The sequence below is a fragment of the Electrona antarctica genome, assembly GCF_951216825.1.
Source record: "Electrona antarctica genome assembly, chromosome: 11".
NCBI lineage: Eukaryota > Metazoa > Chordata > Actinopteri > Myctophiformes > Myctophidae > Electrona > Electrona antarctica.
Window position 1 is genome coordinate 15867440 of NC_136792.1, and position 13866 is coordinate 15881305.

Consider the following 13866-nt stretch of genomic DNA (forward strand, 5'->3'; position numbering starts at 1 on the left):
CACCCTTGCTGTTTTCAGGAGACTAAAATAAAAATAATATATATTCTAATGTTGCACTTTTTGTAATTCACTGTGGATAACATGGATATGTCCTGCGACAAACTTCGCAAAGTGTATAATTGGATTCATATTGCTATGCGATGTTCCAGTTCAGTAACATGTAACATGCGATATATAGGCTAGGTTGTTAAGGAATAATGATAGAAAATTGCTGTTTGTTTTTCAGATCAAGGTTCAGCAGAGGTAGTAGATGACTTAGGTCATTGTTTGAACAGAATTATTGGTAGGTAGTTTAATTATGGTTACCGGTAGATTATGAATACACATGACCCCCCCCCCCCCCCCCACACACACACACACACACACACACACACACACACACACACACACACACACACACACACACACACACACACACACACACACACACACACACACACACACACACACACACACACCCCCACACTCTGAGAGAGAGAGGGAGAGAGGGAGGGGAGAGAGAGAGAGAGAGAGAGAGAGAGAGAGAGAGAGAATGCATTGCAGATATGTTTGGCAAGGAAGGGGTTTGTAAAAGTCCTGTATAAAGGATAATAAATAGGTAATAAATCAATAAAAATCACACCTGTGTGAAGTGAGGGGTGCTCTTATCATAAGTAGCAAAAGAGGCTGAACAAACAGCCGAAAGACACGGACATCCAATCATACATCATCTCATTCCGGCCAATTACAATTTGCGTCCTCACCTTCATCTTCAATGTTTGTGTTTACACAATGTTTGTGTTTACACAAACCCTCAACACTGGACATAGGACTCGGAGGGGCTAGCGCCCCCTCAAAGAAAATGTTTGGCCAGTGGCCACAATCCAAAATTCTATGAATTATTAATTGTTGCCTGTACACTGTAAGAAGCAGGCAGGCATAGGAACAGGCATAGCATAGTTTGGACAAATGTTCAGTTTAAATACATCAGCTAGCCTATCTAAAAGTGCATGTGAACTGTGAACAAGGGAAAGGACTGATGGGAAAGACAGCATGTGTTTTTCACTTCCAGTGTGAGCGTTGTCATGGTCATGGCGAGGTAGTTGGTAATATGAACCTGGCTCTTCTCTGTGTCTGTAACTCTAGTGGCTCATCCATGGGAAGGCCTCTAACTCCCCAGAGAATACAATCTGTTCTTTCGTGTCAGACAGGCAAGTGGGAGTGAATGAATCTCATAAAATATGCTCCCCTACTAGATAGCCCCAATGTCGCTCTCTGTCTCCGACTCTGGCACAAGTCAGTTTTGTTACTGTGATTGGTTATCTGAATAAGACTACAGTAATTTAATATAAACACACAGAGATGATATTTTAGGAGTTTCACTTTTCATCGTTCTTCAATGCATTGCTGTATTAAAATGTTGACATTTACAAAACAAGACGATTTTCCCAAACTTAAAAAAAAGAACAATAGTATCTGGCAAAATCCCAAACTTTGTATAGGTAAAAAGCCCTTCCTCTGGGACCCATGGTATCAACGGGGTGTAAAGATTTTGGGAGATCTATACCAAGAAAACAATTTGAAATCATTTGAAGAATTAAGAACAGAATTTGGCCTACCACACAAGGCACACAATCACTTCTGGCAGTACTTACACAACTGAGACACCTATTGGTAAAAACCTTTGGTTCTCTCACATCACCCCCCCCCCTAAAATTGACACAGTGGAAAATATTTTTAAAATATTTGGACTGGGTCATGAGGCTTCTACATACTATGCCATGTTCCTGGATGCCTCTGACCAGTGTAAATTCACATCCAAGTTGCCATGGGAAAGGGATTTAGGACTTACAATATCAGATGGTGATTGGGTTAGAATTCTTAAGAATGGAAGGAAAATGTCAAGAGAACTACGTACAAGGTTGATTCAATTCAAAATTATAAATAGAATATATTGGACACCATCGAGATTGTTTAGGGTCGGCTTGACTGATGGTCCTGAATGCTGGAGGTGTCAGGATAGAGACGGTACACTTTTACACATGCTTTGGGGCTGTCCCAAAATTCAGGAATATTGGACTGCTATACATGAAAGACTGGAGAGAATAACGGGCATACACATTCCTTTTTCACCCAGTCTGTTCATTCTGGGGGATCCTGCCACATTGAGGCATGTTGCTCCTCCTTTAGCTGAATGGATACAAACGGCCATTATGTCAGGTAGGAGGCTGTTGGTCAAGGACTGGAAGGCTCCATCTGCACCTGCTCCATCCCTCTGGGATGCATCGATGGGACTATTGGCCGCTTACGAGCGACTGTCATACAGGCTGCTCAATAGGATGGACGACTATGACTTAAAATGGGGCTTTTACCATATGCACGTATCAGGACTCTGATTCGTTTCTGGCTCTGAGTGAGCTCTGAACGGGCTGCAACTTTAGAAAAATGCACTGAAGGAATATGTCTGGAATTGGGGCTGGGGTGGACTGCGGGATATTTCTGTGCATCTCTGTTATATTGTTTTGTTTTGTTTTGTTTTGTTATGTGTTTGTTTTGTTATGCATTTATTTTGTTGTGTTTTGTCTATGTCTGTCAGTTTCATATACAAAAGAAATTGAATAAAGTACAAATCATAAAAAAAGAAAAAAGAACAATAGTGAGAATAGCAGATCTACAAGCTCACAACGTGTTGCATCGCGTCAGGGCTTGGAATGATGCTTAAGTAGTTAATTCATGTAATAACATTGACAGCTTGGATACCAAAAATAGGCCAACTTATCTAACTGTATTATCTGGCTATTTTTGAAGAATTATTTTTGTTGACAGTTTGACTGCCAATAGGCCAACTAAACAGCACCCATGTCGTGACTCTTTGGCCACGCATGTAAAATCAGCTGTTTTGGACACATTTTTTGAAGACTTGATGTCTTCACACACACGCACGCACGCGCGCGCGCGCGCGCACACACACACACACACACACACACACACACACACACACACACACACACACACACAAATCTGTCACAGACAAACGGAAAGCTGCATCAGCTTTCATCTCAATTGAAGCACCAGCTGTCGCGTTTGAGATAACTCAATAAGTCAAAGGTGATCAATATACCACACTGACAGTCAGTACTCAGTCCTGCTTCATTAAATTAAGTGTGTGTGTGTGTGTGTGTGTGTGTGTGTGTGTGTGTGTGTGTGTGTGTGTGTGTGTGTGTGTGTGTGTGTGTGTGTGTGTGTGTGTGTGTGTGTGTGTGTGTGTGTCTGTGTGCGTGCGTTTGTGCGTGCGTGCGTGTGGGGGGGGGTGTGAGTGTGCGTGTGTGCGTAAGTCTGTGCATGCATGCGTGAATCTTGTCAAAAGTTGTCATATACTTTTTAGGAGATCAGTCTTCCATTTTACAATATTCCCAGTTTCCCACACACCTACCGGTGTGCAAGACTGCGAGTGCACAGGCTGTACGATTCTATAAAGGTAGAGGACGTTCAGTTGTCGAACCCTTCCCATAAGCACCAGGTGTAGGTTTATTAGTGGATCAAATAGTAAAATCAACAGATAATTTCCTTATAATGTTATCATCAGAATGTGCTTTGTTTGTGTTTGCGTGATAAAATACTGATATTGAGACTAATAATCAACAGAGAAACTGACGATATCTCGCCAATATTTGGAGTTATATTAAGGAGTTATATATAAACTACACAAGCCAAACCGCTACAAAAGTGTAATTAAAGTGGACTATTCATTCCTTTAGAGTTTAGATTATGGTGGGGGGTATTTTCAACGTCTCGTCTAGCACCAGGACAACGGCCGTGAGTTTTGGAGCATCCAACAGCTTTACTAATGTCATGATCTGATGGCTGAATATCGACCATCATCTAGAAATTAAGTAATTATAAGATAAATGAAAATGACATTCAATTAAGTACATTGCTTGCTTATCTCCATGACAGTTGAACATATTACATTGTGAGAGAGAAAGAGTGAGAAAGAGAGAGGGAGAGTTACTGTAGGAAGTGATAAGATTGTGTATTAGCAGTCAGTGCTCATTCAGGGAATGGAGTGTCTGAGCTGAGAGGGTGAGAAGTTCAGTCACACGAGAGAGACTCAGAGTAGAGTCGCTGCTTCTTCGCCTGGAAAAGAGCTAGCTTTGTGGTTCGGGCATCTGGTTAGATCTTGCCTCTCAAGCGTCTCCCTAGGGAGGTCCTTGACCGTCCCACTGGGAGGAGACCCTGGGGCAGACCAAGGATGAGATGGAGTGATTACATCGCCACATTGGCCTTGGAACGCCTCGGGATCCCCCAGGAGGAAGTTACTAATGTTGCTCTGGAGAGGGAAGTCTGGAGCTCTCTGGTGGAGCTGTTGCCCTCGTGACACAACTACAGATAAGCGGTTGAAGATGGATAGATGGATGGATGGAGTGAGTGTCTGAGCTGATACAGACTAGGGATTCTCAAGGCATTGAGCAACAGGGTTATTGTCAGGTTATCAGGATCAACAGGCGCTATCTGAAGCTATCTTGACTTGTCTGGCTCAAGCCAACATTGTAAACACGCAGAGGTTAGTGGGTGATCGGGGACATGTTTTACAGTGTGGAACTGAGGGGTGGGTAAGGTCATTGGGTTAATCATCAGATCTATTTCAAGCAAGAGGTCTTTGGTCTTTTAGGTTTAGACTTTAACCATCTACTACACGGTCTGCTTAACTTCACAGACAAGGAGGTCTGTTTACTTTCTGGAAGGAGAGAAGTTGACGAGGAAAATCTTGGCTGCTTGACTACACAAGCATGTCATGTTGCACCAAGACAACACAATAGGCAATAGGCAGAGAGTGAGCCTACTACCGTCTCCAATTTTAATGTTAATAAACATATTTAAGCAAATCTATAAGTAATTCACTGTCACACTCATGTTGTCGCATGTCAACAGAAGTATTATTCACTTCCTACATAATCTGTGAATGTCTGTGTGTGTGTGTGTGTGTGTGTGTGTGTGTGTGTGTGTGTGTGTGTGTGTGTGTGTGTGTGTGTGTGTGTGTGTGTGTGTGTGTGTCTCTCTCTCTCTCTCTATTTCCAACCTGTCTCTCCTCCATGCATAGTACTTCAATTATTCATAAGGGATCACAGCACCAACAAAGGGTCTTGTATCCACTCATAAAACCCTACACCACCACGGTGCCCAGCTAACTGATACTCTCCATAATGCTTGAGTCACATAACAAGAGAGTCACTTTACGGCCGATACATTCCTTTACACACATGCACGCATACACACGCTTTGTGTATGTGTGAGTGAGTGAGTGAGTGAGTGAGTGAATGAGGGATTGAGTGAGTGAGTGAGTGAGTGAGTGAGTGGGTGAGTGAGGGAGGGAGGGAGTGAGTGAGTGAGTGAGTGGGTGGGTGGGTGAGTGAGTGAGTGAGTGAGGGAGGGAGTGGGTGGGTGGGTGGGTGGGTGGGTGGCTGAGTGAGTGAGTGAGTGAGTGAGTGGGTGGGTGAGTGGGTGGGTGGGTGAGTGAGTGAGTGAGTGAGTGGGTGGGTGGGTGGGTGAGTGAGTGAGTGAGTGAGTGAGTGAGTGAGTGAGTGGGTGAGTGGGTGGGTGAGTGAGTGAGTGAGTGGGTGGGTGGGTGGGTGAGTGAGTGAGTGAGTGAGTGAGTGAGTGAGTGAGTGAGTGAGTGAGTGAGTGAGTGAGTGAGTGAGTGAGTGAGTGAGTGAGATGATGCTTCAACTTGATCTTGTTGCAGGTACTTGCTTACTATGTGAAAAATGCTGTGTCGAAGCACAGATCACGTCTAATTATGGTCTACATAAACTCTGCCTGACAAAGACCTCCCTTGCAGCTAGCTCTGGTCCATAGCTCTAATGCGTTGCATTTAGAGCTATGTTACTCTCGACTTCCGCTGCTCGCATGAATGCAGACCAGCCTCTCGTCTTTAGCGTAAATAAAAAGAACGTTTTTGCTACTCACCAAAACAAAAGCGGGTTGTGTCATTATAAAGCCTACTTTCCTTAGTGGAAGCACTCTGAGCCCCCCACCACACATATAAACGGTACTTTTTGGCCAGAAAGGGATTTTTTTTCACCGGCGGAAGAATATTCTCTATGAGGCAATTCTCTGGGCGAAAATAACATCGCCTGGATGCAACTGGGACGTATCCTCAGTGATGTATCCCAAGGTCATCGGGGTTTCGGGTCTCTCGAACATCATACCCCTCACTCGGGTGACCCAGACGGGGTGATCAAGTCCCGACTTACGTCCCAGTAGCTACCCTCGATCAGACCACTAGGGAAAGACAGGGCCGCACAATCCGTTGGAACCACTCCGGAACTACTATGCCGGGACTGAGAGGTACTATTCTGGTAAGTGGAGGGACTAGGCTCTGTGGGTTGCCTCATGTCCGGGCCCCTCCTACGTCTCACCAGGTCCACTCCTGCTCTCACCAGGAGTACCGCGAGGACCTGTGCATTGCACCAGACTCCCAGCACCAGACACTTAATTCCAGAGTGGTGGATTCTTGAGCCGCAGTGGTTCTGCAGGGGCAGACGGTAGTACCGCAGACTCCACTTGCGGCTCAAATGGCCCTCCTAAAGGCCTCCTCGAAGGTTTTTGGGCTTCCTCCTCACGGAGGAGGCAAGCAGGGGTGCTAACCCATACTGCTCCCGGGGTAAATATCGGTAGAAGGCGCAGTGGAGTAACTAAAAGTATTTTTTTTCCTAGTGGAAACAAAACAGCTCACAAAACAGAAAAGATACTACTATAGAGCGACTGGGGGAATTTGCTCAACCATATGGTTTTTAAGAGGTTAATAAGGTCTGTCAGAGCAGGTAGTAAAATGCCTCACCTTTGTATGGAGGGCGTAGTGTGCTTTATTTAAGTGTCACTCCAGCTCTTCTCACATTACCATCTCTCTCTCTGAATTCAATTCAAAGGAGCTTTATTGGCATTAGTAAAGGTGTAATAATACAGTCAAAACAAAATAACAAAATAGTATGTACAACTTAAATGTGTAAACAGAATTGCATCTCTCTCTCACTCTCACTCTCTTTCTCTCTCTCACACACACTCCCACACACCTACACGCACACGCGCGCGCGCGCGCGCACACACACACACACACACACACACACACACACACACACACTTAAACAAAAATCCCCAGGGACTTGCTCTCTAAAGGGGAGTGTCCTGTCCCATTCTTTCTGAGATGGCTACCGGCTGAGTGTAATAAAGGCCTTTGTTATCATCCATCACTGTTGCTCTGCTTCAACTGCCAAATGATTAAAGTAGCCTACTTTAACTTTTTATCGCCACTATTAACGTTATTGTCACTCAAGTAGATGAAATGTTGATGAATTGTTGATTTTACTGTCAACAATTAAAAGGCACAAATAAAAGTATATGTATGTAGGCGTACTGTATATGTAGAGACCTAGTATAGGCATAGGCAAATTAGGCACACGTCTAACTTTATGCCAGCGAGAACGACAGAATACTTCACATCTATTCCAAAGTGACTCATTTGATATGGTCCTGATTAATGTACACTGGATATACCGGCAGGGTCCAGTTTGGGGCAAACTTTCTAATATAGCTATCGCTGCACGTACGTGCCCCAGATGTGGTGAACAGGTGCACTTCTGTTTATAAAGTTAATGAAAAAAGGGATTTTGAACTGACATAAGGTTTTTAAACTGCTATCATCTGATTAGAAAACACATAAATAGCCAAATAGGCCTACAACGGCACAATGTCAGACAGGCCATTGCTTTCTTTTTTTAAAGGTTATTTGTTCAGTTTTTCAATGTTTACATTCTGTGTAGTGTTAGCCTTTCATACAAAAATAATTTAGACCTACTTGTGTTTCCGATTGAGGACCACGCTCTCAGCTTTCTCGTGTCACTTTCGCCAAAACAATAATCCTTTGGGGTCCTTTCTTCCGTGCCATGGGGCACAAAAGTGAGCCACCGACACGTTAGCAGAAGACTGTCCCCACAACTCCACTGAAGGAAAGCCTGCCTACCGCCACACGCACGGTCCCTTTTCAAATGAGTGGCCAACGAGTCACAACAAAATCCGGAATGGAGCTGGATCGGACAACTCCTTGGGGCTTAATGCTTTCTACAGATTGTTTGCTCACTAAATCACTGGCTTTATGTCACTGTCAGAGAGGGAAATAATTAAAAAGGGTACTATATGAGATGTAAAAAAAATATTATAAGATCATAAACAGAACAGATTAGAATATTACATTCAGATTTCAACAAAATTGGCAATGCCAATATTATGCAAGACTTATATTTATATACAGTTAATGTTCAAATCAAACAAACTAGCATAAACCATCACTGACAAACTAGACAATATATGTAGGCCTACTGTTTTGTTTTTGTTATTGCAGCAAATTACCTGTGTGTCATTGCAGTAATAATCATCCTTCATAAGTCTTTTACGTTTTTGAACAATACTAGAATGAAAAAATTACAACGTGTGAACCTCCACAAAGGACATAAAACTAAGCCTAAAACACAGTAGCCTACAATTCTTTGATTTAACGAAAGAACCGTAGTTTCCTTCCCACTGTTTCCTTAGTGACAGTTCAAAGTCTGGCAACACCAGCCATCAGATTTAAATGCACCTTACAATTCAAACAAATCCACCAATCAGATGCCACCATTGCGGTAACAGCCCGCTAGTAACATTTACACAACAAAAGAAAGACTAGCTGATTCATTGTCTCCCCCGCGACTCCCCCCATTCCTCACCCCACAACCTAACCCCACCATCCTGACTCCTCCTCTTGCCTTTATGCATGGACCCGAAATCCCCTTACCCCTCACTCTAATCTACTTGTGGCCATTAGATTGGATTGACAAAGCACTACCTTTCACTATACCCCCCCCCCCCCCCCCCCCCTCCACACACACACATCTATGGCAACTCTCCTGGGTACCATATATTTATTCTTTAGTTTAGAGTTCACTGTTGTCTAAAAATCATCTAAACATTTCCCATCTGAGTTTTAGGTTTATTTTATTTTTTTACCAATACAGTAACTTCAGGTTTTCATATAAAGTTACAATCAAGCAAAGGCCAATTACTCTGATGTCCCTTGTGTTATGGAGGGTAAGTGCTCTAATATCTTAGTCAAGTCTAAAAGCCATCTTTCATGAGTCCCTAAAGAGCGTCCTCCTCATCAGACACAAGATTCCCAGGGGGTTGGGGGGGCATTATAGATTTACCCCCTGATAAGCTTTGTCTTTCAAATTTGGCGTTTCTATGGCAACAGTGGGGGGCCAGTGCACCCCCACATTTTGCACATCATTAAAAATAAATCCCTCTGCTTTTTGAGAGGAGTGTTTCACTGCAGACACACACATGTAGGCCTACAGAGGGACTACAGAGGGACTACAGAGGGACAGAGGGATTTGGGGTTGTTAGAAAATGGACTTGAAAGCCGGCCAGGGAGATTAGTATTATATTTGGTAATAATGGCATTTTCATCAATTCGAATGGATGTTAGAGATACTACAAGGCTGGGATAATACAAAAAAGGTGCTTTTTTGCATTTTAAAATGCCCTGATAAGACTGTCAGTCCATATGAGACTATAAATTAACCATCAGTCCTTAACATTTCTGAGATCTTCTGGATATTAGTCTGTCGATATTCACTATATCCAATATTAGATAGTCCATTAATCTAAAGTGGTGTTTTAATTCTGCATTCCAATCCAAACACAATCCCAGTTAACTCAGGGGGTCAACCTGAACTTCTATTAGATTTTTTAGGTTTCACCTAAAAATCTAAAAAATGCACCCTAAAAAAATGCATCACTTGTTTGTCACTGAAATTATCAATCATTCAATGAATCAAGTCCTCTTAAAGAGACTCATTATGAATCTGAGCAATGTATTGTCTTTAACAGCCTTTGATGCCCTCTCCCATAGGCTGTCTTCCTTCCACAGTCCTCGTCCCTTCTTTTCGGCTTTAACCTCTGCCTTGAGAAGCCGTTTGTGTAGCCGCCAACAGAGATGAGAGTCAGAGGGCAGTCCTGAGATAGGCACAGTGCGGGCCAGACCCAGCTTAAGTAGCTCTTCATTCGCACATTGGCTCCACATTGACCCCTGCTGGAGAGAGAGAGAGAGCAGTTGGTCACTTAACTGGAAAACTCAATATCATTGTTGTCTACATTCAAATAGACCCCCCTTAATTCTCTTGACTCTGAGGTAACAGATTTAGAGCCAAGCGAATTACAGCATTCTCACTCTCTGCCTTACCTTAGTGTAAGACACCATACAGTGCAGTGTGTTCTCTTCTCGACTGATCAATTTTAGCCAGACTACAGGAGCAGGAGCCAGGTGCTTCTTCATCCATTCCGTCCCCTCTGGTGTCACCTCCACTCCTGCTAGACACACTGCAAGTGAAGAGGTGCGCACACCTGAGAAGTGAGAACGACAAAGGAGGGTCATGTGCAGTTAGCCGTTAGTTGTGCAGGTACATAGAAGCTGTGAGTTGAATCAGGGGCGATTAGTTCTTATAAGTGTAGGGGGTACAAAGTCACAAATGACATCCAAACTTTGGATGGCTGAGGATCACCAAGGACAGCTCTCTTAGATTCCGACTTATGGAGGTTTGAAAATCCTGCTTTGAACCCGAGGTAAACAGAGAGGAGTTGTAAAGTCCCATAGCTGGTGGTGACTGAGGTCGGAGGCGTTGCATAGAAACCGGATCAATGTTAACAGCTGCTGTGGGGCTCAACCACCTTATACACGGAGTATACGAGGAGGTACCTGGCTGATAATGTTCCATAGCTGGGGGGTATGACTATATTCGTACCTCGCAGAGAAAGAATTACCATTGAACATGACGTAACAATGTATAACAATACCAACGTTTTGGGACATTACACACCAGTTAACATTGATCGTGAAAGTACCACAAGCAAAATGTTAATAGGATAGGATAGGATCAGGATGTAAGCCCCTTCAGCCTTATAAATAAAATGGACTTGCCTTGACTCTGTCCTTTGTCTTTATGCAAAGGACAGTCCCCAAAGAATGGCCTTAAAACAGTCAGAGGTCAAATGAGACAACGGTAATACTTGTAACTAGTTTATAGAACAGCCTTTCATGCGAATTCATCTCAGTGAGGGTGCTGATGGGGCATTTCCTGGAGCAGATGAATAAGATAACTCAGTTGAACATCATAGACAGTGACATAATTTAATAAAGTAGCCCACTTGTTCCAACTAACAAGCTTACAAGCCAATCTCACTCATGAGGAACACAATATTTGCTATTTTTAAAGTTAGAACTAGAAGCTGAGTATCTTGCTCAGGGACATGTGGCCGGGGTGCAGGGGGGGGGGGTAGGGCACACCGGTGACCTTCTGATTACCAGACGGCCTCGCTACCCACTAAGTTTCGGACTACGCCCAAGCTAACAACTAGATAGTGATTAGATACATTTTAATAGTAATAAAATAAAAAATAAAACTGGCCGGTAGCCAGTGGTAAAAGTCCCTGCCCAGTGCCCACCACCAAGGAGGTTGTGGGTTCGAATCCACCGTGGTGCATCTGGCTTTGTCGGGTGTCTATGAGACGTAGAAAGGTAGACGCCTCCTCCAGCTCTGGGGCGTCTGTATCTCGGGTGCCATTTCAAGGAAAGTAAGCTTCCGTGTGTGTCACAGAAGGGGACGTTCGGCAGGCCAATCAGAGGCAGGTGTGTATTTTCGTAACCCAGGGAGTTTTCGGATATAGGCACTGAGCGCACTGGTGTGCCCTCTGGTCGTTTGTTTATTCGAGCGCACCCTAGATTCTGTCCCGGAAAAGACGCACTGTGCCAGTAGTCACTTTGAGTGGCAGCGTGCCTTCCCAGATATGGCGACTGCGATACAGGTCGCTCCTGCAGCGGCAAATGAGGTATCTAGGTTTCTATATCTATGGTCTATCTATGTGTTCGTTCGTGGGAGGGAATCTGGGCGGGGAGGGTGATATTAGTCATTGCATGTACTTCTACAGGCTGGGCAGGACCTGTTTGGAGGAGTAAGACGATGTCCTCCCAGTGGGCCCTCTTCGATCACTGGCAGGTGAGTCAGCAGTGACAACACAGAAATGTGTGTGGGGATGAATTCATTGGTATAATGGCTAAATTGGGGAGATTTATACAGATTCCTAATACAAATATATATATAAAAACTATGATTCATTATTTGAGAAACATATGTATGGATGATACATATGTAATGACTGATGTGAACATTCTTTCTATTTTTCTTAGCTTTTCTTCCAAATGTGTGTGTGTGTGTGTGTGTGTGTGTGTGTGTGTGTGTGTGTGTGTGTGTGTGTGTGTGTGTGTGTGTGTGTGTGTGTTGACTCCCTTACATTTTGAAAATAGATGGGAGAGGACAGGGAAGTATATTGGGAGATGTTCCACTTCCAGTCCTGTATCTGTGATGGTATGAAGTCTCCCACGAAGGCTCACATTCCTCTCAATAAATCGAGTAGGGATCTCACACACAGCTCCAAACTTGGTGATCTAAACAGGTTAATTAGAAAAAATCACACCTGTGTGAACTGAGTTCCCCCCCCCCCTATCTCTCTCTCTCTCTCTCTCATTAGCAGGCAACAGTGCAGCACTATCTCTCTCTCTCTGTTTTTCTGGCACAACGCGCCCCTACTGGTACTCATGGGTCACACATGAGTCACACACAAACATAGTCACACACAAACATAGGTTAACACGGCCATTGCTGTTCCTTGGAGTGGTTGCACCACTCAAAAATCATGTCTCTCCATCTAGTAAAACATTGTATACCGGTATGATAAAGAACATCCATGTTTTGGTGTGATGAAAGGGGCTATTTGATTGATTGAATACTTAAACTAACTAAAATGTGTTAACAGTATTAGTAAACAAAAAGCCATGCTTTCCATTTTTGTGTGTCAGACTGTGTGCGTATATGTTATCCCCCATTACATATTGAAAGTTAGACTATCCATTCACCTTGATCTGAGATAACTTACCAGTCTGACACTCCTTGCTATTACAATAACACCAGCAATTGCGAGTCCAGTGCTAATGTTCTGTGAAAGACAAGAGAACAGACACCTGTTAAGATGTGTGATCCCCAGTTCTATATAGTGTCAGACCCAGTACAGGGTCAGACCACTGCATGCCATAGAGTTAGACCCTTTCAGGACCCTTGTTTAACTTTATACAGCAGTGGTTTTCAACCCTTTTCATATCAAGGTCCATTATTTAGTCGGCATTTGAGATGATTTTGTCCCACAATTCCATGCTGTATTTATGTGTGGTACCATAGCCATAGGAGAGATAACAGGCATCAAAATAACAATTCTTCTACATGCTCTAATTGTGTAGACTTCTTAATTAATGCAGATGTTTAACAATAATGTAACTCGTGAGAGCCTAAACTGAAACCAAATTTTTCATTTTATACTCAAGAGTTAACGATCTAATAAGGGACCATTTGGTTACCAACACTCCATCAATTAGCTGGGGAGCCTGGGGACCACCTTCGAGTATATAAGGGGACCACGTGGAACCCCCTCAAGGACCACTGGTTGAGAACCACTAAAATACAGAAAAGGTAAACAACTTAGGGTCTCGATTCAAGAGGCTAACCACTGCATGGAAGAAGACGATGATATCGTGGTTCACTTCATACCCTCACAAAAGTTAAATTATCATCTGCAAACTGAGATATCACAGACACCATGTTGTAAGAAGACGACTCATCTTTCTGTATTTTCTTCTCCGTTTCGTGTTGTGTCTCGGACAATGCGGGCATATTGTTGACATTACACTCCAGGAACACTGACGTGGCTCCGCCCCTGTAACCTCGCGTCACCAGGTTTGGGGAAGAG

At 43.6% G+C, this 13866-nt stretch overlaps 2 protein-coding genes across 4 annotated transcripts in view; both read right to left on the bottom strand.

The window, feature by feature from the left end:
• The window catches only part of plch1 (phospholipase C, eta 1), a 65634-nt gene extending 57735 nt beyond the window's left edge, over positions 1–7899 (bottom strand). Inside the window, exon 1 of the mRNA XM_079513719.1 lies at positions 7835–7899. The gene's annotated coding sequence lies outside the window, so the exon portion shown is untranslated. The remainder of the gene's footprint in view (positions 1–7834) is intronic.
• A 1025-nt stretch (positions 7900–8924) lies between these two features.
• Positions 8925–13835, bottom strand: c18h3orf33 (c18h3orf33 homolog (H. sapiens)). 3 transcript variants are annotated; one of them, XM_079513559.1, is made up of 5 exons: positions 13674–13835; positions 13003–13062; positions 12361–12514; positions 10256–10416; positions 8925–10105 (listed from the first exon to the last, which is right to left on the bottom strand). In XM_079513559.1, exons 1-5 carry the CDS (start codon positions 13788–13790, stop codon positions 9848–9850), a joined length of 750 nt encoding a protein of 249 aa, XP_079369685.1. In that variant the 5' UTR covers positions 13791–13835; the 3' UTR covers positions 8925–9847. The 3 variants fall into 3 exon arrangements, with proteins under 3 accessions (XP_079369685.1, XP_079369684.1, XP_079369683.1); XM_079513558.1 differs by having other exon boundaries at positions 8925–10102; positions 13668–13835; XM_079513557.1 differs by having other exon boundaries at positions 13668–13835.
• Positions 13836–13866: the final 31 nt, after the last annotated feature.